Source organism: Lepisosteus platostomus, chromosome 2 (genome assembly GCF_059453375.1).
Source record: "Lepisosteus platostomus isolate fLepPlt1 chromosome 2, fLepPlt1.hap1, whole genome shotgun sequence".
Lineage (NCBI taxonomy): Eukaryota > Metazoa > Chordata > Actinopteri > Semionotiformes > Lepisosteidae > Lepisosteus > Lepisosteus platostomus.
Genome location: NC_142612.1, coordinates 29,478,422 through 29,505,096, shown reverse-complemented (window position 1 = coordinate 29,505,096; position 26,675 = coordinate 29,478,422). Strand labels below are relative to the sequence as shown.

The following is a 26,675-nucleotide window of genomic DNA, read 5'->3' as shown; positions in this document are numbered from 1 at the left end:
GACTATCACAAGGGCAATCTTGTGTTTCGTGATAGCCTGAAGTGATTTCCTTTGGGCTGCTGCACTGTGCTGGTTTTCCAAATGGAGCTTTACTAATACAGCGGAGTTAAGGGGAAGAATGTTGATGTTTCCTTTCATCCATCCATTTTCTAACTGCTTTCGTAGGGGAACCAGAGCTTATGCCTGCAAGCAGTGGGGGCAAGACAGGATACACCCTGGATGGGACACCAGCCCGTCTTAGTGCACACACAGACACACAATTGCACCAGGGACGATTTACTCAGAAGCCAATTAACCTACCAGCATGTCTTTGGACTGCGGGAGGAAACCAGAACACCTGTAGAAAACCCATCAGAACTTGAATTGAACCCAGGGTCCAAGAGATGATTCCATTAACATGCATGATTCTTCAGTCACAATCCCTACAATGATTGTCGTTACATTTTCCAGAAGTTTTCACTGGGGGATGCTGATGCTCAGCTTTACTGGAGCTGCTCTCTCGTTATGGGACTATGGAGTGTGATCTTGGCACCTGAGGTGATTTCGCTGAGACTAATGTTGCTGTGGTTTATCCCTTCGCAAACACCGTTGAAAGCTCTTATGCAGCAGAGTTGTAAAAACATATCCTGCAGTTTTATTATTAAATTGTAACAGACAGACATAGATGCTTGCCTTCTTTTTTTTTTTGGAGGCTTTGATGCTGACTGGTGCTTTTCTCTGCCACGCTTCAGAATATAGCTTTCTATGCGCCACTGCGGACTATCGGCTGTGGCCTCGTGCCAGCCTGCAAGACTGTAATAACACCGCACACCTCAAGTGAAAGAAGCCTGCGGCGCTTCACAGACACCCGTGCAGGGATTTCAGCTATACAGGAGAGGGGGAGCCTGCTGGATTGTGTGTGATGATTTGCGTAAATTCACTGCGGTTTTGCTCTGTTTGCTAGCAGCACCCAGATAAGTCTTCCCTAGCGGATTCCCAGTGCTTAAGAAAAAATGCTTCAGAAGATTATCTTGAGCTTATACGTTTTTTAACTTTCTATCCATGTAAGCTTCATAGTAAGCATGCATGACAAAGCAGTGTAGTTAATACAAAGCAGCTATTTTATCTCTCTTCTCTAGTTCAGTCTTTCACATTCATGTTTAAAATTTCATTCCCTAATAATTTTTAGAAGCCCAAAAGTCATAGCTTATTTTAACACCTGTTTGTGACAGGCCGAGCTTAATTAAAAGGGGCTCCCAGGGCCTAAGCACATTTAAACCTCACGATTTTCTGAAATTGTACAGTGGAAAGGAGTCTTTACTGTGGCAGAATTTTCACAAAACCAAGAACTAGCTCTGCAAAGGCCCCAGTACAGCCCTTTATATGCCAAACAAGCCTAATTCTGCCCAATTCTGAGTAAGTGTTTGCTAGCCTGTCACTAATTATCCTATTAATTAAGTAATTAATCACCACTGTGACTATTTGCAAGCATAAGAGGTCTAATTGGCCACTTGGGGAAGGTTTGCTGAAATATCTGCCTGACTGACCCAGCTTACCAGTTTTTATTTTATAGTGTTTAACACTGTGACTGAGCTTTCATTTGCTTCCTGCAGTGAGGTTCTCGAGTAAATATCATGTCTTTCATTCCGCTACCCCACCCTCATGAACCCAGGGAAGTCGCAAGCTGGCTTGCTTGAGGCAGGCCCTGATGTTTCCGGCCTTCAGCCTCCCACTGCTCCTTTCCTACTTCCCCCTGCTCTTCCTGCGGCACTTCTTTCCTTTTTCCTTTTCTCTTTCTCTTCTCTTTGCCTTCTACTCAAGTTCAGGTGTTAAATGGCCCCTGCGGCATGTTGTTCAGTTTTTCAAATGACTGAAATTAGTTTGGAACATGAAAGCAAGTCAGTCCTTAAAAACAAACAAAAAAAATCACAGGATCACCCTAGCAAGTGTTTTTTTTTCAAAAATAAAAAGTTTCTTTGGTCTTCTGCTTTTAAGTACAGGTTACATTATGCTTTTCATAGCATGTGAACTTTGTAGCAGCTTAATGTTGGCTATTTTATTATTTTTTTTATACAAAGATCTTATTAATTTCAAAGTTTAACATGTTCAGGAATGAAATAAAGATATCCTAAATCAAATACCATAGTTCCAAAGTTGTGTTATGTTGTGAAGGAACAAAGTGAACTTGGAGCTTGTCGGATAAAACGTGTCCCACAAGGTGTGATAAGCATTTCTTCTGCAATGAATTAGACCCTTAGGCTAAATTTAATTTATGGAAATTTTAAAAAGAATGTGAAATAACATGTTGCATAAGACCCTGTCCTTTAAAAAAAGATGCACCACTGACTGAAATTCATTAATGATTCTGTAAAATTATTATTTTAACTTTATTATTTTGCTTCTTCAATGCCTTGTTACAAAGCAACATTCTCAACAAGATTCTCTGTAAAACAAAATCGGCTCAAGCATTGAGACTGCTATAAGATGTAGTTCCTGACAGACTTGTGTACCCTTTGTGGATGGTGAACATTGAAAACTGCAAAAGACTAACTGTATTTTTATATCAAATTACCATGGGTTTCAGAACTAACTTAGAACACTCATTTCACATTATAAACATTAGTCACTGAACATCAAAATAGATCTTTAGAGCTATGAAGCTCTGCTGAATGGAACACTTGCTGCTGCTTATGTGAGCACTAGAGGGCACTGTTATTAAGCACCTAAACTGTAATTCGACATTTGAGGTCATTATCCTGATAGTCCTGATCAGTCCCAGATGGGGATTTGTTTCTATTGTGATGCTGTTGGTTCAGAAAAAGAAATATTTAGACACTTTTCTCTACATTTAAAAGATAATGTGAGGGTGGTGGGAAAAAAGACTGGACAGTGTGCTATCTAACCCTGACCTATCCTGATTTTCTAATCAAATCAAAGTTTATTTATCAAATGCACAACAATACAGCTTGCAGCAGTAGTTGCTGGCAATGAAATGTCTTTTCTGTGAGCTCACAAAAATCACAAAATTCACAAAAACACAAAAATCACAAAATTGAGGTTACGTTTTTTGAAATTGAATAAAACTCAATATGAGTAGAGCTGCTATGTGTCCATGGTGTGTGCAATATATATCTGTATTCAGCATAAGTGCACTACAGTGAAAACTGTGTGTCCATGTAGCCATTACAGGTGATCTGCTAAAGGAGCTGCAGGTTGGCTATTTAGCAGTCTTATTGCCTGGAGGTAGAAGCTGTTCCGTAGTCTGTTGGACTTGGACCGAATGCTTCGGTACTGTTTACCCGATGCTAGGAGGGAAAACACCTGTTAGATTCCAGGTTCGCTATAACTCCTTCAACATCATTTATTACAATGCAGTGTTGAAAGAATAGCATTTATCCCTTGTACGTGAACCTCCTATCTCTCATCCAAAATTGAAGGCACTCCTGGAGACAGAACTTTCAAAGCTTTTGGATGTTTTGTAAAAAAGGAATATAATTTGGGACCCTTTTAGGAAAACCTGTTATTACTGCAAACTCTTTTGATTAAAATGGACTCTCCATACAGTGTAATTACCTGCACCACACCCTGCAGAAGACAAAGGAAAAATCAGGGCAATCTCTTTGTGACCTTGGGCAGTGTTGGTATGTGTTCTGTCTTGTCATCGCTGTTAATTTGAATACAGCGAAGGTCAGTATTGTTTATCATGTTAAAATGTTACTTGTAGTTGAAATACAGAGGATCCATTCAAAAGCTGGTAGGTGATTTCCATATTTGAGCTGCAATATGTCATTAGGTCAGCACTTATCCCGCTTTCCATGGTCTTAAATGAACAGAGAGCATGTGTCCAACCCCCTTGCCCTCCCCATCCCTGCCAATCCATCACAGAGCCTACCCCCAGCAAAAGCTGGTGTCCATTAACACAGCTAGGTGGACTGGAGCAGTCGGTGTAAAGTACATCACTCAAGGTACAGGTTCCCACTAAGGTCTTGAAACTACAACCCTCAGTTCCCAGTCCAGGGACTTGCCTATTATATAAAAGTCTATTTACATAATAGGCAACCCGCCACACGTTCAAGAGGAGATAAATTTACTAGCAAGGGATCAACAGTATTTTCAAGTTCTTTGGGGCCGCAGTTGAATATGATTATTAATTCTCTTTTTAGTTGTGTAGTTGTAAAAATCTAGCTTAGTACTCGTAGTTGACTGCAGGTTAATTTTATGATCATTCAGGTATCTTTAGGTCCGTAAGGATGTACTGCAGAAGAATTGTGGTCCTCTGCTGCTTCAATTCAGTTTGCACATTCAGATCCCAGAGAATTAGCAAGGTCTGTTTAATGGCTCTGCCTTTCCTAATAAACCACACAGAAGAGTATTGTGTATCACAAATGTTGGCAGATATGAAGCAGTGACAGACCAAGAATTATCTTCAAATAAAACATTTGGATTTTCTGTATTCCCACCACCGTTGTTTCATTCAGAACAGAAACTGGCTTTCCTTCTTGTCTAGACAGAAAGTAAACTGTTTTTCTAACTCCAATAAAAAATATTAATTTCCAGTTTTCAGTTCAAGCAATTGAAAGTGTATTGTGATTTTTTGTTTCAGACATTGTTCAAGGTACAATTTGTGTTAGGTTTCCCTAGAGTAATCAAGGGCAGTTTTTTTTCACTTGTGTGTGTTACTGGATGTGTTTATGTGTGCAATTTAAAACAAGCCCTTTCCTGTGTAAATATTATGAGTAAGATTGTCATTATTCAAATCGCAACAAATGGCATTTATTTTGTGTTCATCAGCATTAAATCAAGAAAGAATTACCTTTGTTTTGTGCTTCTGGGCTTGCTCTGACATGCTGATGGTCTAGTTTTCTTGCTAAGTACACAATAGCTGCACTGTGTGTGAGGAATAATCAGCATTAGTTTAGTGTGTATTGAATTAAGCAAGTGTTGCTTGGCAGTCCTGAATCTGAGTAACTGCATTATAGAATGACTCAAGGATTGTTCTGCCTGTGTTTAGTTTTATAAACCACATGACTGCAGAATGTAACTGTCATGACCACACATTTGTCTCAGTACTGCAACAGAAAATGGGTAAAAGCAGAAAAAATAAGAAGGCAAAGGTAATAGGTATAGTTGGTTGGAGATGAGAGGATGGGGAATTGTCTTTCAAGATCGGATTTAAGCATGATCTCCCCAAACCTCACCCTGGAAGCTCCCTAAAAAGCTCATTACGGGAAAGTATTAACCTGCTTGTTGCAAATTGTTTTATGGTGTATTCTTTCCTCGTATGGTTAGTTAAAGAAAATATAAAGCATGATAAAGTCATTCTTGACAGTGACACAGACTACTTAGAGAGACTGCTATTATGGTTGATGTATCATTAATGATTAATTTTCTGTTGTTCCTATGTTCCTATGATGGAAGTATGTTTTACTGATATGTGCCTGATTGTAATTACTCTATGTGACACAACTGGTAAATGCCATCACTTGACCCCAAGTTGAACTGTATGATCCTAGCTGGGAGCCTTAGTCATGTCACTAATTCAATTAAATTCAAGGTGCTTTATTAGCATGACCGATGGGTACAATCAGTGTTGCCAAAGCAAATAAAAATAATAAAATTAACATGGAACAAGACAAAAAATAGAAGTAAAATAAAATCTACAGACATGTCACTAGCTGACTGTGACTGGAGTTACCCAAGTTGCAACATTCCCCAACACACACATGCTTCCTGTCATGTGTTGAAAGAGGAGGGGCTTGAATGGGGGTGGGTAAGAGGAGTCTGCCTACAATTTCTCCTTCTCTCCTGTGTGTGGTCATGAGGTTTTGTAGTTTACAGCTGAGATGTGAAAGACACAATTGACTGCTCCAGATCAGAAGGTTAAATAAAAAATCATTGGTGTTTCTAAAGTTTAAAACAAAAAAAATCAGAATTGTTGTTATTTTTCCCATGTTAGAAAACTTTTTTGATGGGGAAAAAAACTGAAAACACTGGGGAAAATGTAATGGAGGATACGATGAAGATGGCATTTTACTGTATTCAGTAAAAGTTTACTAGTAATGACTATTAATGAAGTGAAACGTAAAAGATTAATTTTCCCCTTAACCCTTAATCGCAGCAATTCTAAACAACAGACTTTTACTTTATTAACATATTAGCTTTTACTTCAGGGATTGCTGCTCTGAGCAGTGAACAGAAGGAAGACCGAATTCACCTGCAGCTGAATGTGGACATATCTGTCTGTAGAGGGCAGCACGACCTTCCTGTAACCTGCTTCTGTATCGGCGGGCAGTAAGGGTCATAAGCACAGGAACTATAGAACACTTCAGATAAGGGGTTTAGCTAAGAAAGGAGATGCACAGGCCGACAAAAGGATTTGTCATTGTGAATGACAAGACTTGCACTGGTGTAGATGGTAGCCAGGCTCCAATCTGTTACAGACAAGACCAGCATGTGCTCTACAGGAAGACATTCTGAACAATCAAGTGTGTAAGAGGATTCTCACTTTCAGATATGATTCTGTGTTTCAGCTTTTGCATGCTTAAATCCCACAATTTAAGGTTTTTTTCTTAATTTAGAAAGCAGACTGAGCATAAGAAAAATACACAAATAATGAATTTCCTTTGTTCAATGGTAATTGTGATTCAGAGACTCCAAAATTCAGTTCTCAAGCCATAGTTTTTTTCTTTTAAAATTGATTAATATGTCTGTCTGTGGATTATGGTAAAGCTGAAAGTATGTCAAGATTCATGGTGAGAAATAGCATATTATAAATAGCTGGGGTTAGGGCACATCTTGCTATTCAGATGGTTCTACTCTTCTTTAGTTGAGCTTTCCTCCTGAGTGTTATAGTAATAAGCCTCACGTGCTGTACTCCGTATTTTTGTGGTTACTTGTTCATAAGAGTCCATTCAGGTTAAAACGGAGATGTGCGGCAGTGGCATTAGAGAAAACAACACCCGGCTTTTGTGTCACCTGTGCTGTAATTCTTTGTTCTTTTAATCTTTATCTTATGATCAGTAAATAATCCTTTAGACATTAATTAAAGATGGACGTGGTGCTTGTTTGAGTCTGCTTGAATTAATGTGTTGATGTCATAAGAATGGAGTAATATCCATTGATTGGAAATGGCTAATTTAGCACTCATCCAGAAAAGGATGACAAAGTCGCATAATTACAGATAGACAGTAGAAGTCTAGCTTCTACTGCATGTAAATGTTATGAAGATAATATAATGTCAGCTTGACGAGGGGGATATTCAAGGGTTGAGAAAATGGTACAGGCAGAGGTTTTTGATAAAAGATTAGTTCTTAATGCAGGCATCCTAGATAGCGTCGTAAGTGAATTTGGATAGTCAATTAAAAAGGCAAACGATGTTAAGATTGCTTAACTATAATTAAATCAAGGGATATTAATATTGAAGGAAGCCATGTAGAAGTCTGGTACCGTGTTGTCAAGAAATGTTTGTCCTGGAACTGATCTAAGAAGAGCAGCCAGATACACACCTGCTGACACATACTGTACCTGGTGTATAAAGTGATAAAAGGACTAAGGTGAAAGAAATGTAGTCCTTTTTAGCTTTGAACAAAGACAACTATGTGGGTACATGATTGAAGTATTCAAAATCCTCAAATGCATTAACAAAGTCAATCCATTTCATAAATCACTGTTGATCCTGGGGACAAGGACAAGAGGAATCTAACAGGAAGTGCACTTACAGCCAAGAATAGAAGACATGACTCCAAACAATTATTTTAAATGTATAATTATTTTGTAAATAAAATGAGGGGAGTGAATAGTGAAACCTCAGACTTTTTAAATTGGATTTATTGAGGGTATCCTGAAGAAATCCTTTTAGCAGTCTAAAAAAAGAAAAAGGAGCATTTTATTATGTTTCTGAAGCTCTCTTATCCTCTCAAAAGCTGTTGGTGTGTGTTTGCTTTTTTTTTGTTGCTGTCTTCCATAGCAGTGTTAGGGAGAAAAAGGAAGCAGCCTCTTTCAGGGAAATTTCATCAAGGAATAAATAAGCTCTTCCTTAAAAAGAAATAAACAAAAGACAGAAGGAAACAGCACTTGCATTGTGAAGCAACATTTGATGAGACCCATTCTCTTGTGTTTTCATAAGGAAAAGACCCTTTTAAAAAGTCTTTCTCCTTGTATTGTGTTCAGCCCTGTCTGTATCTACAGCTTCACATGTAGTTTTAAGTATTAGACTTCAAATAATGTCTCTGGTCTACACTAGCTTGTACTTGTAAAAGCTGTGAATGAACATGCCGTACAAACTGAACGATTAGAGCTGGTGTTGCCTCTCGATGGGTTTGCTACCATTAAACCCACAGTGGCGGCTTAACTTCTATTTAATGAGCTGCCTTTTTGACCCTTAGCAGCTGAAGATCAGGCACATGAATCTCAGCCCACGTCAGCGTATTAACTGAGGAACACAATAAGAAACTAAACGCCAGTCAATGCAAGTGGGGAGGTTGCCTCTGAGGTCAAGTGCTTTCTGGGCCTGCAAACCATTTTAAAAATTCACCTGATACCGTAGGTTGGGATTTTCAAGTTGGTTCACTGTTGAGCAGTTACATGACTATAATTGTAAACACACAAATATTAATATCTCCACAATGCAATGGGGGGGGACACCTTTTGCCACATAATGGCTTTTTAAAGCATTGGTTAGTAAAGCTGCTTCTTACCAAGGCTTTGAAAAGCCGTTATGTGGCATAGTATTTTTTCCCCATTGCATTGTGGAGATATTCATTTGTGAGAAAATGAACAACCTTTTTTCTTTGTCACACTATTTAGCTATCTTACAGCTCTTATTTGTGATGACGGCATAAAAATCTCTGGCTCTGGTGTAGCCGAAGTTGTAAACATTTCATGCAGGACTGGTCTCACAGGATTGAGAGTTTTATAAATGATTGGAAGGTTTAACAGAAAACAGGGCTTTGCCATTTGGCAGTTTGCAGTATTTGTGCTAAATAGACTGATGCTGTGGTCTCTGGGGAGGCTTAGTCATTGTTGGCACGTGGGATGAAGAAGATTTTGAGGAAAAAAAGTGACAAATTAAAGCACAATTTAGAAAACCTGCTTTCTTTGTTTTATCCTCAGCAACACCCTGTTTCATTTCACACTTTGTCTGAAAGAAAAGCTGAAATAAACCAGAATGCAACGGGGTGGAAGTGGTGATGAAGGCTCTTGGTTTGTAAATTGTAAATTAATTCCAGGTTTCTCTTCAGAAGAAAGACGAATTGACCAAATTCATAATTAAAAAAAAATATTATGTTGCCTAGGTTGAAGAATTACAAATAAAACATATATGTACAGTCACAGTGTATATCCAGTCTACTTCTCTGAGACCTCTTTTTTTAGTGCAAAATGTGAACAGAAAAACCATGCTCCTTCATTGCCCGTTTTGTCTTTGTGCAGAACCTGTGCCTCATGAACTGAAATGCTCACTGATAAAGCTGACAAAACACTGAGTACTTCATTAAAACAAAGAATACAGTAGTTCTAGAAAAAAAATCTTCTAATTTGTTGTACAAACAAATTGGCGACCACAAAAAACAGTTTTTGTCATGGTTATTTTTCCAGCTGTTTTCAATCAACAATTTAATTTTTAAAAGAGTGAAATCAGGAGTCTTAACGCATCAAATGCATCCGTGGAATGGCCCCCTCTCACTTGTAACGTTCATATGAAGGAGCAAAAATGTTACAGCGAGTCCCAAGCTTTACAAATACAAGGAAACAGGCACTTCCTTTCAAACAAATTCTGGAGACCCCTGGCAGTGACCTTTGAGTGTGTGAATCTACAACTGGATGTTGATATGATGTCAGCGTTCTCCATTGTCCTCTGAAAATTCCACTATTGACAATGCCAGGTGACTTTCTTCCATGGAAATTTTGCCAGGCTCTGGTGTTAGATTTTCCCTCCGCTTCTTTCCAAAGAGTTCAGCTCGCATTTATATCATGGTTAACAGGAGACCCAACCACTGAGAAATATGACATCTTTTATGGAGAAACTTGGTTGGCAGTAGTATTTTTTCATGAGTTTTAAACCACAGGACTGCTGTACCTCTTGCCTTGCATGTGCCATTTTTGATTACATTTTTTAATTAAAGTTTAAATTTAAACACAGCCATGTGTGTTGGTTATATACTTATTGACACGGTGCCAGCATTTGTTGCTAGGTATTCCAGAAAGCATTTTTATTATAGAATACAGAGGGCGCCGAGTATATTGCTGTTCTCGCATAGTTTTGTAACTTAAGCAGAAATGGTCTACAAACTGAATAGAGCATCAGTGAGACCACTGCCAAACAGGTATTGGAAGGCAACAGTGTCACATTTATGGGCAGAATCTCCCCCAGATTGCACAGCTGTGCCACATGTGTCTGTCAACCCATCCTTTGGTTTTTCTATAAAATGCTAAAATTATTGTAGCAATACCAGCTGTCAACCCTGTGGATCAGCAGTTCCTGTCTAGAGGATTGTCACCAATGTGTCATGGGTTAACTTGGAAAACAGGCAAAAGATGAGCACCAATGTCCACTTTAAGTGTGCTGCTTTGTAAAACCGCACAAAAGTGAGCAAAATAGAGATTAAATTATCAGTAATTTACTGCTGATGTTAAAAGCAGCATTTACTTTTAGACTTGCTAGCTCATTCAGGTTAAACACTATAGTCCAGATATGGAGATTCTTGCCTTCAATGGATTTCTCACAGTCCAGCCAAAGTCATTTGTAATTAACTTAAAATTATATTCTCCTGTGGTATAATGCATTCTATAGATTTAAAATAAGCTATCTCTGTTCGTTGCTTGTCTTTAGTTGTCAGGTGGCTTTGTGGTTGGTTCTGTTGCATAAGGTGTGTGTGTGTATATCTACTGTATATAGTAGACACACAAATTGAAAGACCTAGGTAAATAAGAGACATCAAGTATTCTGAAACAAGAACAGACTATTCATTCTGCTGCCCATTTTGTAATTAACTGATCCATGGATCTCATTCACCCATTTCTTGAAATAAATCAGGGGATTGGCTTCAGCAACAAGCCAGGATTGAGTAAAGAAGTACCTCTTGTTCTTGGTTTTCAGTGCACTTCCCCATAATGTCTGCTTGTACGCTTAGATTTGCGTTTCCCTGTTCAAAAATCAGACTTTGAAAGAAGGGTGATTGCTATGGTGCTTTTGTCAGGAGCTTCAGTGCCCAAAACAGCTGAACATGCTGATGTCAGCATGGAACCCTGAGAGAAAGACATCAGCAAAGGTTAACAGAGAGCGAAGCGCATGCTCCGGGATCGTGATATCCCGAGATCATTCCAAGAATAAGACAAAACAGACAAGCAGCTGCAGATCAGTTGCTTGCAAATTTCAACCTTGAGCACAAGCAGCCAGTTTAATCAAAAAGGGTCCACCAAGAACTCCACTGCGCAGGATACTATAGTCGGGTTACACTTCACAAATTGCTCTTCACACCTGGTAATGCATGTTTGCTAGTTAAGTGGTGCAGAGAGAATGGTGCCACATTCCTCCTATAGAAATCCACTTACTAGTAGACTCTGTATCGCAGATTGTACCAGACACACCAGCTGCTCATGATAGCGACTTTACATTGGGGTTCCATTTTTTCATCCACTACTTAAGTTTTGAAAGGAAGTTTGAACTCCATTTATTCTGAACAATGCAGTTTTGTGCAGACCGCTGTAATGCGGTTACTGCTTGCTCAGTGTGGATGTCATTTTAAGATTGCTTCCTGATATTGTTATATCAAAATTAAGGAAATACTTTGAGTTATTTTCTCAGGAACTCAAGCAAGAAGCTAAACTTTTACCTGTAGAAGGTGTTCCCTTTAGGACAAGGCAAATTAAAACCAAAACCAAAGAACTCTGAAAGGAGCACTTTTATAAAGGCATTTTAATAAGCTGCAGTGTAACATTAGCATGGAATTAATCTGATTGCCAGCAATACATTTATTTAATGGGTGTTTCTGAAAATACAACTGTAAAATGCAATTTTTTAAAATACTAGTCTGCCTAAATGTTTGAAAAATTGAAGAAAAAAAAACACTTTCTGTGGTTTATCACACAGGCTGTGTAATTTGAAGATGCAGTTACATTTTTTTATTTTTCAACAAAATTATAAATACCAACACTACTTTATATTGCTTTCTATACAGCAGTCAGATATTTGAAAGTTGTATGTTTAAAGGTAAAAAGGTTTTTAAATTACAGATTCAGTCAAGGGATAGGGAGTTTTACAGCTTACTTCTTGGGTGCAATATAGTATAAGCTCATGTGGTAAAAAAAACAAACCCCCCAGTTATTTTTTTTCCCATGCAACATGTTTTTTTTCCAAATTGGTTACATTTTGATTTTAAGATGAATTAGACTGCATTTTGTGCACAAGAACAATGCTTATAATGCTGAATTTGCTGTTTGAGGGTTAACATTTCTTCTCCTCACTGCAAGTGTATGGAAAGTAATGTTCATTCTCATCAGAGCCAGTTTTGACATAAATCAGATTTCTTTCCCTGAGGTCTGTGACGCACATCCTACTAACATAAGCTGTTCCTTTTAGGAATTCCATCTAGTGAAGTAAAAGAGTATTTCATGTTGTATATGTATGCAATACCTCCTGATTTATGCCCTAAAAATATGGCTTGACCCTTCATAAACTTTGATAAAAATGGAGTAATACCTTTGCCCCTATACAAGGAAACATGTTATCTTGGAATAAGGCAATTATAGCCTGCAGTTGAGACGCTGCCCTACCCTTCCTTGAATATGCTGTGAGGATGGTGGACAAGACATCAAAGAAAAACTTTTCTCTCTTTTACAATGAATAAGCCATTGCCTTTTCCAGTTCCCACTTAGATTTTCACCTTAAATATAGCTAAATTTTTGTTTTTAATTAGACAAAGAATCTTAAAATCTTGCATGTCTGTTGAAAGTACAAATCAGGAAGTAGACCTGCTCATTGAATTAATATATAGTCTAGGCTTCCCCAAGTGCAGTCTGGCAGCTCTCTGCAGATTCCATTATAAGGCATACCTATATGCTATTAGAAATAATGCTTGCAGACTGGCAAAGTGGAGATAATGGCCTGTTTCTCAGGGGCTTCCAGTCTCTGCGATCAATGGCCATAACTGAAGTCTTCTGACTGCTTGGCTTCGTCCTGCTGATCCACTGCTCTTATTTCAGGGCTCAGCAGCTCAGATTGGCCTTACTGTCTAGGTTAGAAAAAAGTTGGTAACTGAGTCAAATACAGCTGAATTAGTAACATGTTCTATCTTACCTCTTTCAGTTTAAAAACATGGCATTTAAAAAAGAAAGTGAAAACCAAACTACTTCAAACACCAGTATTGTTTTCAGTATTTTATATACTTAGTCACAGTGCAAGTGTGTCCTTCTTTTTTTGTGCTCTTCACTGCTTGTACAATTATTTTCAAAGTAGAGATGAGAATGAAAGAAATTCAAGAACTGTATTTGTACCCCCCCCCCCATTTCATTTCTAATGACAATGATTTAAATTATAGAATTAAAAATCCAAAATAAACTTCCTTTAATAGATGAATATAAAAAGAACATTGTCGAGTGAGAGGGAGATGCGAGGTTTGGCTCAGATCCTAGGTCAACTTTTTTTTTTGTTCTTTCAGCCAAAAAAATCAAGCATTTTTAAGGGAACACAATAGAAATTGTAGCTTGGCTGGGGGTTTTCTCTGCTGTCATAAAGTGCTCCGATGACATGGCACATGCTGGTATATGTATGCAGTATTCACACACCTGAAAAAGATCCAATTTGACAATAAAGAGAGGTTTAAAATGTGTCTTGGCCTGAGCTGAAGGAGCTGTAGCAGCAAGGGTCTGATGGTTTTTCCTTTAAAGTATTTTTAACCAATATTCAGTGTATGTCTTTAACCGTTGTTTTAAAAATTCTAAATCATTATGCTAATGATAATTCTAAGTGATAAAATACATTCCAAGGTATAATGTTCATTAATGAAACAAGCTTTTAATGAATAGCTAGCTTCTGCTAGTCATTTATTTTACCTAATTTCTTACACTTTTTGTTCTGTCGTAATAGTGTTGTGAAGCAACCTGGAATGCCACACACTACTGATATCTTTTAGTACAATACTACAATGCATTTAAGTTGAATTGCTATGCATCATTACACAAGGCTTAAAGGAATGTCCTCTACTGAGATTCTGATGGAACTGAATAGTTTTGGTCGTGACCAACGAAGACTACAAGGGAAACTGATAGAAGTATTCCAACATCTTAAAAGGCATTGACGAAATCAACCCTGCAGAATTAACGGTGAAGCATGAGCTAGAAGACACAAGTGGAAACTATGTGGAAGTGTGTTTGGAACTGCTTTAAGTGAGAAATTCTGTACCCAAAGAGTTGTAGTAGTCTAAAACAAGCTACCTAGCTACCGTATGTGGTTGAAGCCGATACCTTGGCTTTTTCCAAGAAAAAGCTGGATGTGATCCTGGGCTCAATAAACTACTAACCACCAAATGGGACCAAATGACTCATTCTTATGTCTATCTTTTCTTATGTTCTTAATTGATAATATAGTGCACATGCATCATAATGAAAGCTCGTGGTCATTTGGACCATGGTGTCTTGATCTTATTTAATCTGTTATTTCTTCTGTTTCCCTTAATAGCTTTTATTTATGTATAAGATAATACTTGTACATAAGCAAAATGATGTCTTCATGTTGTCAAAAAAATACAGAAGGACATTACAGTGCCTGTAACATCGCAATGTTTATGTCTGAAAGGAATAAATGAGATGATTTTTGTTATGTTCTGCTAATAATAAATCTGTGAATCAAAACATCAGTTTCAACCTTTAGAAAACGTATTGTAATATCTTTTTAATCCTGTTTTATTTTTATCATCTGAAAACATCCTAAAAGGGTAAAAAGCCTTGAATTTATCTGTGTAGTTAAGGCAAGTACTAGATCTCGGATTTTAAGATTATTAAAAGCTAAAAAACATTACTAATTTTTTAGCACAAACTTGAAGCATGTACACTCTTTAACATAAGAAATAGTTTTTTTTCCAATTAGCATTTGGACAAGGCAAATTCGCTATTAAACAAAGGCACCTCACTTCTTAAGATCAATATTGTATACATACTGTATATATGACATCTACAACCTGTTATTTAAGTGTTGCGAAATAGCTTGTCCCAAGACTGTACTATTCGTGACAATGTTTATTACACTTGTAATAGCAGCCTTTGGCAAAGCTACACCTATTGAAGTCCCATCTGTACAGAACATCACTAGATATATCATTTAGTTACCTGTGACCTGAATACACTTTTCTTTGCAGCATACAGCAATAATTCCAGAGAGTTTCCTGGTGAGAGATAAATGTGTTGCAGCTGCTGGAATTTTGGACAATTTTAGATACAAGGGAACCATAAACAGTGTGGAACAATGATTACAATTCTGGACTGGATGGTTGTGAGTCCCAATCTTGGGTGAGACACAGCTGTTGTACTCTGGGGCACGACACTTCACTCAACTCTATTAAAAGGTGCAATTGCAAGTCTCTTGGGATAAAAGCATCAGCCAAGTAAGTAGTAATACCAAATATTGTGTATTCTCTAAACAATCCAACTTTGATTTACTTTGATTGTCATCCTTTTAAATTTCAATATGAAGGATCTATCCAGAAGCTTGACCGCTGATATATTTTGAGCAAGTTGGGTCAAGGACATTTATAATTGGTGGAAACTTATACCCAGCTTCTGTTATTAGTAGCATTTAGAAGTAAGTTTTGTCATCAGGTGCTAGCAAGTCTTGAACATTTTTAGAAGAATCCTGTTAACTGGATTGAATTGTTTCTCAGTTCTTTTCAAGGTGAATGTAATCTCTGGAGTGTTGTGAAGTCAGGCGCTATCAGGGAACTGTCAGAGAATTGAAATTCCAGGTGTCTGCTGTATAAAAATACCCCCTTGTGTTTATGAGGAGTGGGTGCTTGCACACATTCCACCCAACCTAGTCATTCTGCGCTAAGCATCTGTTCAGTGAAGTGATTGCTTCAAAAACAGTAATTTTGGTTAGACTGAACCTGACATATTTAAAAGTTCTTTTAATTCCTCCAATGATCTCTCAGTTTTGTGGCTCACGAGATCTTTTTGCCTGCAAAACCAAGAACATATGCTGCTTGTTGCATTACAGTGCTCGAGTACCCTAAGCTTATTCTTTGTGTCAGTTTGCTTTGCTGATTACACCAGTCCCTGACACCCTCTCAGAAAACCAGAACAATGTGTTTGAGTATAGGATGCAGGAGAAAAGGAGAACAACTAACCATGATTCCATGTTATTTTTTATTATCAAAGCCAATTTTTCTCCTTTCTCCTATACCTCACTTCCTAGCACATAGCAATGTCCTTGTCTTTCACCCTTTTTACCCCAAGTTGAACTGTTGGGACTGATCTTCAAATTTCTCACTGCAATTTCACAAAGGGGCACCGATTCTGAATGGTCAGACAGAGGTCAGACTCAGTTTGCACTTCATCAACTTAGTGCAGCTGGCAAAAGACCATAACCTGGGATTGTCACAATTTAGCAACTTGAGGGACCCATCTAGCTACTGTACCAATGCTGGCAGTCTGGCCTAGCATCTTCTGTTCTCAGGAGGCTTTCTAACAGGGGGATTTCAACTTTCCAGTTCTTGGACTTGTGACTGTCTATACATTAAAACTAAACCCTGCATCCTTTCTTCAGTGTGACTGGCTACTGTACCACTTCACTCTGTGCCACCTTTATCAGGGAAGCAGTGTGGAGCAGTGGTCAGTGTTCTGCACTGGTAACTGGAGGGTTAGTGTTGGGTAAGACATGGCTGTACACTCAAACAAGTCATTTCACCAAACTGCTTCAGTAAAATACCTAGCTGTATAAATGGCAGCAAATGCAAGTCTCTTTGGATAAAAGGGTCTGTCAAATAAATAATTAGGACTAATTTTGGACTTCCCAGTACCAAGATCAGGAATTTCATGGACCTACACTTGCAGCGTCATCCATTACAGCTCAATTTGTTTTCTAAACTGTGCCTCGACGTAGCTGCTAAAAAAAGCAATTTTTCTTTGAGGCTACAAAGATTGAGGACACTTTGTGTCCAGTTTTAAAGAGCTCCATTCTTGACAAGAATGAACTTGTCTTTGTTGAAGATATAATGCTATACAAGGTTGACATTTGTTTCCTCTGTATATTTTATTTGGTATCTTCAAATATTGCAAGTCTGACTGTATGCCATGTAAGTATGTTTGGTTTTACTCATTTTATGTTTTCTTTTCTGCATGTTCAGGAAAACATTAATTAGGGATCTGTCAGGCTCTCGTTATTAAAATGAGACCTTTTTAAAGAAAGTTCTTATATTAGGGGGCACAGCAGTTAAAAAAAATAGGTTCAGCAACAAGCTATCCAACAAGTTGTCCGGTTGTAATTCAGCAACAGTGTTGTCTTTTCTCATTTGGAGTGGGTGTTTTAATATGCTCCTTATCTTGCTGAGGAAGCAGTTCATATATAATTGTCTCCCTGAAGACTAGTCTTTCAGACAATCTGGCTCAGATAAGTTTGTTTTACAGTGTACCAGCACAGGTTTTATCAAGTCCTTCATCAAGCCAGAAACCATGCAGTCTCAGCAGCAGAGAATCACATTAAGGCTTTAAAGAAGAGCCTTCTTTGCATTTATTTATATTTTAAAAAGGTCACAGTCAAATTGCAAATTGCCTGCCATGTCACTGTGCATACTGGTTTATTTCTGGGTGATACTGTGGTGGCTGATGATGTTTGTTTTCATGTCCACTAATGAAGATTCAAGGCATATTAGTTTCTAGCATATAATCTTCTGTAGTTTACTGTATTCATGAACAAATGAATCTGCTTTATTCATGTGGTATCTTATTCTTTTATCTTCAGAATTTTCACAATCCCCTTAATCAAGATCACCCATATTTTCTGGCCTATTATAGGTACAGTAGGAATGTTGTACATCATTCTAGTATTGAAAAAGTAATTTGGAAAAAAAAATTGAAGAAAACAGAGTGCTTATAGTGTTGTTGCTTAAGTGCGTTTTACCTTTGTCCAGTTAAGGGAGGGAGTGGTATGGAGAAATTTAAGGAGTGCTGAGTATCAAAACAACTCTAGCACACACTGTCACAGTAGAGATGGTTTGACGCTAACTTGAACTAGATGAGCAGCCAACCATATTGCTTTTTGCCTGACTTTGAAAGTGGCCTGCACAGGAGTAAGAGATGCTCACGTCCATGTGTATGAAAGGGGAGTTGCCATAACATGAGGCTACAGGGACATTTTTTTTTGTCCTTGCTTCTCTGCAAGTCTTGCAGCCTCACCTCTTGTATATCTATCTCACACTGACAGCCCTGATTCTTTATGTGCCCTTCTAAATTGTGAATATTGCATAAAGCTTCTAACTCTTTTCATCTCATTTTCATTTCATTGTTAAGGTGCTCATGTCGTGCTGAGCGTATAGTATATTGTAGATGTATTTAACTGTACCTCTCAGCAAAGCAAATTTACCTTCTGGGACAATAAAGGTAGTAAGTAGCGGGTGTTCAGATACCTCGAATACTGCCCAGCACCACCACTGGCTCCGTATTTTCACATCCCTGGAGAAATGCAAAACACAAACTCACTTACAGATTTGGGTCAAGGAAAGAGGCAGAAGCTTACGCTCTCATTAAGCAAGAGAAGGGCACTCTGGGAGAGAGGGAGGGAGAGAGAGGAGCTGTACTGAGGAGCAGTAGCAGACGCACAAGCTGGCAGCGTGACGAAGTGCAGTGCTAGCTGAGGAGGCAGCAGCAGCAGCAGCAACATTTCCAGCATCCTTCTAGAATGAGCTTCCGAGAGGCTCTGACAGGAGCTGAGGAGACGCTGCGTCGGACTTAGAACTGGACTCACTGAGGAGCTCTGAGGGGAACTAACACTTTCAGCCCTGCTGTGGATGTGCCTTTGCTTCTGGTCTGTCCTAGTTTGGGGACTGTTCTTGTCTTCTGAAAGCAAGCTTCCTAGCTTGACAGTTTACTTGACTGAAGGCTTGTTTTCTGCTCTTGTTTGTCCTCTTGTGCCCCCGTGGAGCATTGCAGTTTGGAACGGGGCAGAATTAAGGCTAAGTGAGGAAACTGGGTCATCTGGCTGCTCTCCTGAAGGTGATAGGCGCATGTGAGGGCCGGTGATGTTTGTGACTCTACGCTCATCCCTGGTATGGGCTGCACCACCAGTGTCATTCTCTTTGAGGGCCTGCGAACTGTGATTGAGAGGAACTGTGGCTACATCTGCAAGAATGCTCCAGAACAGAATGGCCTTGAGCAGGCAGAGCAGTCTCCAAGCAGGGCAGAATCCAGGATATGGCCACAGTCTGCAGTGGTAAATGCGAATGTCTTGTGGCTTCATCTGTGTGTTTGTTTGCATTTGTAGCAGATAGGTGAATCACACTGAAGAAAGTCATGGCTTTTACTCCTTTCAACTTGACACTAAAAATAGAGTGGCATTTCTTAAAAAGAAGAAATTAGAAGCATGGTAAAAGCGGGAAGTGAGTTTTTTTTAAGTATATCCTTGCAATCAAAGCTTATGAATTATGCAGCCCCACTTAAATGTCCAGGCAGTCGTGTAAGGTTTTTTTTTCCTGGCAGTTATTTTGCAGACTGTAAAACGTGTATCTGTCAGTAAAGGAAGCTTTGATTTCCTGTTCTGACATGTAGTACCCAATAGCATTATCTCTACTGTACAGAGTTATTTGCTACCAGAATTAATTAACATGCATGGAACTGTATAGGAAAGGGCTTTAAAATGACCTCTTTTTCAGTTTTGATTAGTGAGGAGAATTGTCTTTTCCAGTTAAGACCATCCCCTGTAACTGAATACAGAAACTAAAATGCAGGCAAAAGCAATTAGACTAAATCTCTGTCCTTTTTTAGCACCGTTGTATGGATCGGTTCTTGCAATAGGAAAGCAGCAGAGTTCTGTGACTGATCAATGAAGCTTTTCTGTTAAAGTAAATTTCTGTTAAATTTCATGGAAAAAAAATGCCCATAGCGTCTGGTGCTTAGCAGTCAGGATTGTCTTCTGCATAGGGAATTGGCTTATTTTTCAGATTTCAGAAGTAGTCTCCTTTATTTGGTTTAAAAAAATGACTTTTAATCCTTTTCTTGTCAGACAAAAATTGTGTAGTTTTTTTGTAACGTACGTTAGGATACCAATAGGGACATATACTTTAAACAGTATGTAACAGTGCTTAATTTACCTAAAATGCAGCCTATTGCACATGGTTGACAGCTTTTATGTCTTTTCTTTCAAATCAAAGTCTGCATCTCTTTTTTTTCCCTGTACAATCTAGACTAATGATATTTTTGTTAATGCCTATAAATCACAGATTTTAAGAATCAGAGGCAGTTACCAGCTTGTCAAAATCAGAGAACAGAACACAAAGCGAGGCAAATGGGTGGATAGACAAGTGACAGACAAAAAGGTGTTGGTGCATCCGTAAGAGATGCTGGATCCTTTAATTAGAAAAAAAAATCAGATAAAATGCTTGCAGCTGCGGATTTTGCGGAGGAGGCTGAAGGTGGGCAGGGGAAAACAGCATCGCAGGCTTGGCTCTGCGCTCACGTGAACGAGAAAGCGGAGATCCACCGGTCAACTTGCGAGGACTGATTCTACACATAAACAAAGCATCCACATTCACGTTTTCCAGAACAACTGCTTCTGTTGCTCTTCAAACTAATGCTGTCAAATCTGAAGAAAAAAGAAAGCCCTGCCAAAAAAACCCAAACAACAGAAAGCTTTGTGGGATTATTCTTTTTCCCCACAGTCCTTCTACACTCTTGGTATACAGAGTGCACATGACCACACTGCCAGATACAGATGGCTGTGTGTGTTCACCATTGTGTGCTTGACATTTTGTCACAGCTGTGTATTTCACAAAAGTATATTGTAATGCCGCAGGAATCTACTGCTAGTAAAGCCAACATCATGTATCTGATCACCAAATATTAGTATATTATATAATACTCTCGGTGTATTAATGCAATCCAGTGAAATGATCACACCTTTGTCAATATGAGAGATGGTTGTGCTGTTGCTGTCCACAAGTAGATTTCTACAGCATAATTTCTGGGAAATTCTCATTCTCTTTATCTGCCAGTAAAAAAGGTCTGGTCTGTTCTGTCATTTTAATTAACAAAAAACTTTGAATTAGCTCTTTCCCCATGAAATGTTTGCCCTTTCTGTTTAAGAAAGGTGAATGTTTGGTTGGGAACAATGAATAGTAGGGAAGGTGACTACTTTCAAAAGCAGTGTATGTAGAAAATTGCCCCACTGTAAGGACAGAGATGGTTTCAGTTTCTGAAATACATATCTTTGATGTACTAGAAGTGCTGTTGTTGCCTTTGGATTAATTACGTCCTTGAATGTTGATTTCATGCTTCTGCACTGTCTGTGGTTCCGGGCAAACAAAAGACACTAGTTCATTTGAAATGTCCTTACAGGAATTTTGGTCCATCCCTCCTAGATAACACTGCCTGGTCTGGAATGTTTAATATACAGCACAAAGATGATCTGCTGCTGACAAGGCTGGAGGGGGGAAGTGTGCTCACTAGCAGAGCTTGAACCCCTGACACTCATTTCAGTATGCAAGATGGTTGTGCTACTGTTGTCCACCCATGGCTTTGTTTACACAGGATATTGCCCTGGGTTTTCAATTAGTCACTTTATACCAGCGCACCCTTTTCCTTCCTCCAGGAAATTAACATATGCTTTTTGTGTTTGGAGGGAAGGGGGGGCAGTGGCAGTAATCTGTCTTATCTCATTATTGGTATTTAATACTGCGCTTCCCCAGGAAAGCCCCCAAAAGCCAACTGTAACAGCAGAAAGGTACTGTAACAAGCGTGGGGGCACCGGAAACTGACCTTTCACTGTTTATTTGTGTAACAAGCCATCTTTGTTGTTACTGAATTGCTCTGTTTGCGGAAATGCTTTTGTTTTTTATAGGGGGAAGGAGTCTTCCTTCTGAAAGATTGCTAGCCGGTCGGACTAGGCAGGCGATCATACCAACAGCAATAGGAACTCTGCTTCACATGTCTTTCGGACCCCATGAGTCCCCCTTAATTGTTTCTCGCTTCTCCACTTTTTCATTGATCTGATGTGCAGTGGGGAGGTTGGCACTTAATGGCTGCCTCACATCATCCAGGTGGGGAGATGCAATTCTGTGGTGGATGAAGTGGGTCCCCTCCTACATACTTAAAGAGCTTCAGTATAAAAATGGCTAGATAAATGCCGTTCATTATTACTTGTGAAGAAGACATACCAGACTGTCACATTTTAAATAAGTAGCTCCCCAGATACACTGGAAGTTGCCAGTTTTCTCACAGCACTTTTGTGTCCATACTGTAAATCTAGTGAATATCTGCTTGAGTTCCCACAGGGCCTGTGGTGACGGATACTGTAAATGCTTGGGGGAGAGTTGAATTCTTACTGCCTGTGTGTTAAATAATCTTTGTAGTACAAGGAACCTGGTAGCAGTCCTTACACTATGCTTGTTTGTTCAGTCTAATGTTGCCACATTAAAAGATGAAGCTTTGTTCATTTGTTCATGTTCATGGAATTATACGAAAGGGTGGAGTAAGCAGACTAACCTGTATGGCTTTGATAAAGAGTTTCCTTTGTATTTAGATCATTACCTTTTGTATTGTTTAGACTGTTTTAATAGCTGTTTAGAAAATGGGCTTGGTTTATGAAATAATTAGGTCCTTTTAAACAAAATAATAGATTCATATTTTGTTTTCCTTTGATAATGAGTCCTTTTGCTCTGCGAGTGCTATACAATTGGAATTTGATTTATTGCATAAATTAAAAGGCATCATAAGCCTTTTAATATATTGTACATAGAATGCTCTCAAAGTATTGGGACATCAAATTTAAAACTCTTATATATTTATTAAAAATAGTCATAGACCTAGTCAAGCAATTTGTATTCAGGCGATTGCTATGGAAGATAATGCATAACGCATCGTAAAATCACCAAGTTGTACAGTTTTTGTTCTATTTTGCCATAAGTAGTGGGACACACTCATTTGAACTAAATTTCAAAATGTAGTCGAAAAGACTAAATTTGGTTGCATGTCCCCTTCAAGTGATAACTGCTTGAAGTCGGAATGAGTTCACAAGAATTTTTGTGGAAGTGTTTAAATGCTTTGCCAGCGTGATTAAAGTTCTTCCCTATTCTTGGGGTGACGGTTTTATTCTTCAGCATGAAAAAAAGCATATAGTCTGTTGGATTTAAATCTGTAAATTGGCTTGGCCTAAGATTTTATGCTTTCTTTTTTTCTCTGGATGAACTTGGTTCCCTTAACTGTACAGTATGTTTTGGGTCATTGTCATGCTGCATGACTTCTACAGAAGCCATCAAATCTTTCTGTACACTCCAGAATTCAGTCTTTCTCCTGCTGTCACTAGTCGAATCATCAAAGAAAGCTAGTGAGCCAGTTCCAGAGGCAGCCATGCATGCCCAGTCCTGACACTACCTCCACCATGCTTCACAGATGAGATTTTCTGAAGGTGAGAGGTTTACGTCTTGCAGTGTGGCTTTTTTAAATTCTGCTGTCTCAGTCTTCTGTGATGAGCGGATTTTGATACCTTCAGCACTGCACTCTGGAGGTTGTTGGTGATTTTAACTGTCAGGTTTTCCGTGGTTTTCCTTGACAGCGGTGCTCATTTTCTGTCAACAACTGCAGATGTTTTTTTTGGCCAACCCAGTCCTGACTGATAGGTTTTTATACCTGTGATTTCTTTTTTCTTTGGTTCATTCCAAATTGTTGATTTTCATATGATTTCCATGTTATGGTTTTGGTTCAGTTTTTCTCTTAGCTTTCAACGTGCTTGATTTTTTTTAACAGAGATGTTTTTGGATTTTAAATCACGATAAACACAAAAATGTCAGTAAAAAGTCACGTCAACAATTAATCAATTGTCCCAAAACTTGTCAATCTTCAAGACTAAATAAACCCTATCATTTTAATTGACCCAAGAAAGTATAACTGTATAAACATAATTCAAAATAAAATTCTTGCCATTCATATTGAGAAATAGTATGTAATGAATCACATAGGGAATCCCGCTCTAGACTCCACTGGTCCCAGTGCTTTTGCAGAGCACTGCCTATTTACATATCAACTTATTTCAAGTGATTAAAATGATGTCTGTGTAGTAATGTATCCAGTTACTGCACAAAATATAACGCACAGAATTATTTAACTTGACAAGAATAAAGCATCAGAATCAGTTACTTCATTTCCTCTGGAGTCATGATTTCATTTGAACTTGAGGCTCCCTTCATGAAATTCCCCCTGCAGTAATACGTTCCCCCGTCATTCCATTCCTAGTAAAGATAGTCACGGAATATGCCTGAAGTATTTCCATTACATTCATCCCGGCCTAATGTGTCTTACACACCAGAACTAGAGGGTGTCGGAAGATTTTCTGCACTAAAGTTCTTCATTAATATGCAATATTACCATTAAGAGCAGTTCAACCAGTTTGATTAATCAAATTTGACTGCTGGGGGAGTAATTCTAAGTGGGTTTTTAATTATAATTCTATTCTAGTGCAAAGATTTCTTTGGAATACAGATAATAAAAAGGGAAACTAAATATCTTTCTGGGCTTTTACACGGCAGATTTAAATATTTAAATTGCCATTCAGATTTATCCTTATCCGAAAAGAAATAGGACCAAAAAAATCCCAATAGCAAGGCATATTTGTTATGATTTTTTAAAAAAACATACATCTCTAAGCAGTCCTGTGAAATCCAACAAAAATCTCCAATAACATTTTGGAATCGCACATATAGAGGTCTCTGAAAGTTTCCCACATTCCTGCGGTACAAAGGGAGATAATGTACAGAATGAAAAAAAAAAATTTAAAGCAAGGCACATTCTCTAACCGCATAACAAATTTATTTTTTCCGTTCCAGTTTCATTAGCGGTGTAAATAAATCTGGAGTGCGTTGTGTGTCTGTATTACTATTGAATTATTATTCCCAGCTTGATTTGGAAAGAAGCATCATTACCGAGTAGCCGCTAGTTTGCCATTTCATTAATCAAGCTGTAAAGAGCAGTGAGGCTGGCTGTGTTGTCATATTCTAATTGGGATGGTGTGTATTTTGTATTTCCCTTCTTCGCCGGGCTGTTGTCCAAACCTGAGTCTCCGGCATGCAGTCTTCCTCCAAGTGGAAATTCTGACAGCTTGTGCAGTTACTGAGGGGTTTACACAAAAGGCTGGGTGTCTTCCAGAAAAATGCAGGGAAATAAAACAGTGCTTTTCCTGCACAACAATAAAGGGCACAACAATGTGGACCTGCATCTTGCTTCATTTACCTTTAAAAATGGCTCAGTATCACCAAATAATACAGTAGGAGCTTTAATTTTTGCACTTTGTTCCTGTGTATGACATTGAGAACTGCTTCCATGACCAGAGATCTGTTATACTGAACTGTTCCAAGTGGACCAGTAGCACTGAATTGCTGCCTGTAAGTTTTTGAGCCTGGTGCTTTTCCATCGTTAGGGGGTCTAGGCCCAGCTCAGAATGCATTGTCTTTGTACAGTACTTAGCACTTTAAAAACAGCCTTGGCAGTAGGGACTTGTTTGTTCCTCTAACCAGTCCCAAAAATACATTGTGCATATGTGTGCAATCTGAAACCTAACTTGGATGAGACCTGTTTAAAGTGCGGGCCCTTTTCTCTTTTTTCCTTGAAGGCGAACAGCACTATTCAGTGAACAACGCTGCAGAAAAAGGATGTTTATGAGAGATGTAAACAGTCAAAGGGTCATTTTGTTTTAAACATACCACAGCCATGATTAGAAGAAATGTTTCAAAATAATTATGAATGAGCTGCTGTGATGATGGACGGCCATTGCTTGCAGGAAGTAGTCCTGCTTTGCGGATTTGCTTCCAAAGTGCCATGGCACTAACTAGGAATTAATGGCATTCCAATAATGGATATGTAAATGAAGAGCGTGATTATAATAGCCATTGTTTGTATGTTCCTGCACATGGTATGGTTTTCCATAAAATACAAAAATATTTTAGATATGAATAACTGCTGTTCATCCATTGCACCCAGAGTACGATCTTCACTTTAAAAGGTCAGGATTTGCTAACTCAGCGCTACTCAGTACTGTATGCTGTCCTCCAGTTTCCCCCCCTATAGTCTAAACATTCAGGTAGGTAAATTGTTTTCTGGGAAAATTGGCTCTATTGTGAGTGTGTGTGTGTTTGTGGTCTGCGTGTGCACTCTGTGATGGACTGGCATCTAGTACAGGGAGTACCCTGCCTTGCGCCAGTTGCTTGCTGGGATAGGCTCAGGGTCCTTGGATGTCCCTGATTTGGCTGAAGCGGTTAGAAAATGGATGGATAAGCTATGATATTGGGGTGTTACAGTAATGGCTGTTGTGGTCCAACAGTGAAGGGGCTGTGCGGTAATGGTCACTCATTACAATGTGCGGTAATGCTAAAAGGGGTGGCTCAGAGCTCAGGGGGAGGCCTTGGGTTTGCTCCAGGTTACTCCCTCTGTTGCCCTGCATGCTATAGTGAGTGAAGAACAACACCAAGCTTATGTCACGAGCAACACCCAGATCCCAGCCTTTGTGTAAT

At 38.7% G+C, this 26,675-nt stretch overlaps 1 protein-coding gene across 18 annotated transcripts in view; it reads left to right on the top strand.

Moving 5' to 3' along the window:
- LOC148676176 (dedicator of cytokinesis protein 9-like) overlaps positions 1-26,675 on the top strand; it is a 158,807-nt gene that overhangs the window by 30,232 nt on the left and 101,900 nt on the right. For 8 of the 18 annotated variants that reach the window (XM_088604295.1, XM_088604219.1, XM_088604173.1 and 5 more), the window contains exon 1: positions 18,804-19,393. The exons of 6 other annotated variants lie outside the window; for them this stretch is intronic. In XM_088604295.1, coding sequence (XP_088460421.1) covers positions 19,232-19,393 — 162 coding nt within the window. In that variant the 5' untranslated portion in view covers positions 18,804-19,231. Of the gene's footprint in view, positions 1-18,802; positions 19,394-26,675 lie in introns of those variants that run through there. 4 more of the 18 variants (XM_088604235.1, XM_088604202.1, XM_088604153.1 and 1 more) reach the window with 2 other exon arrangements.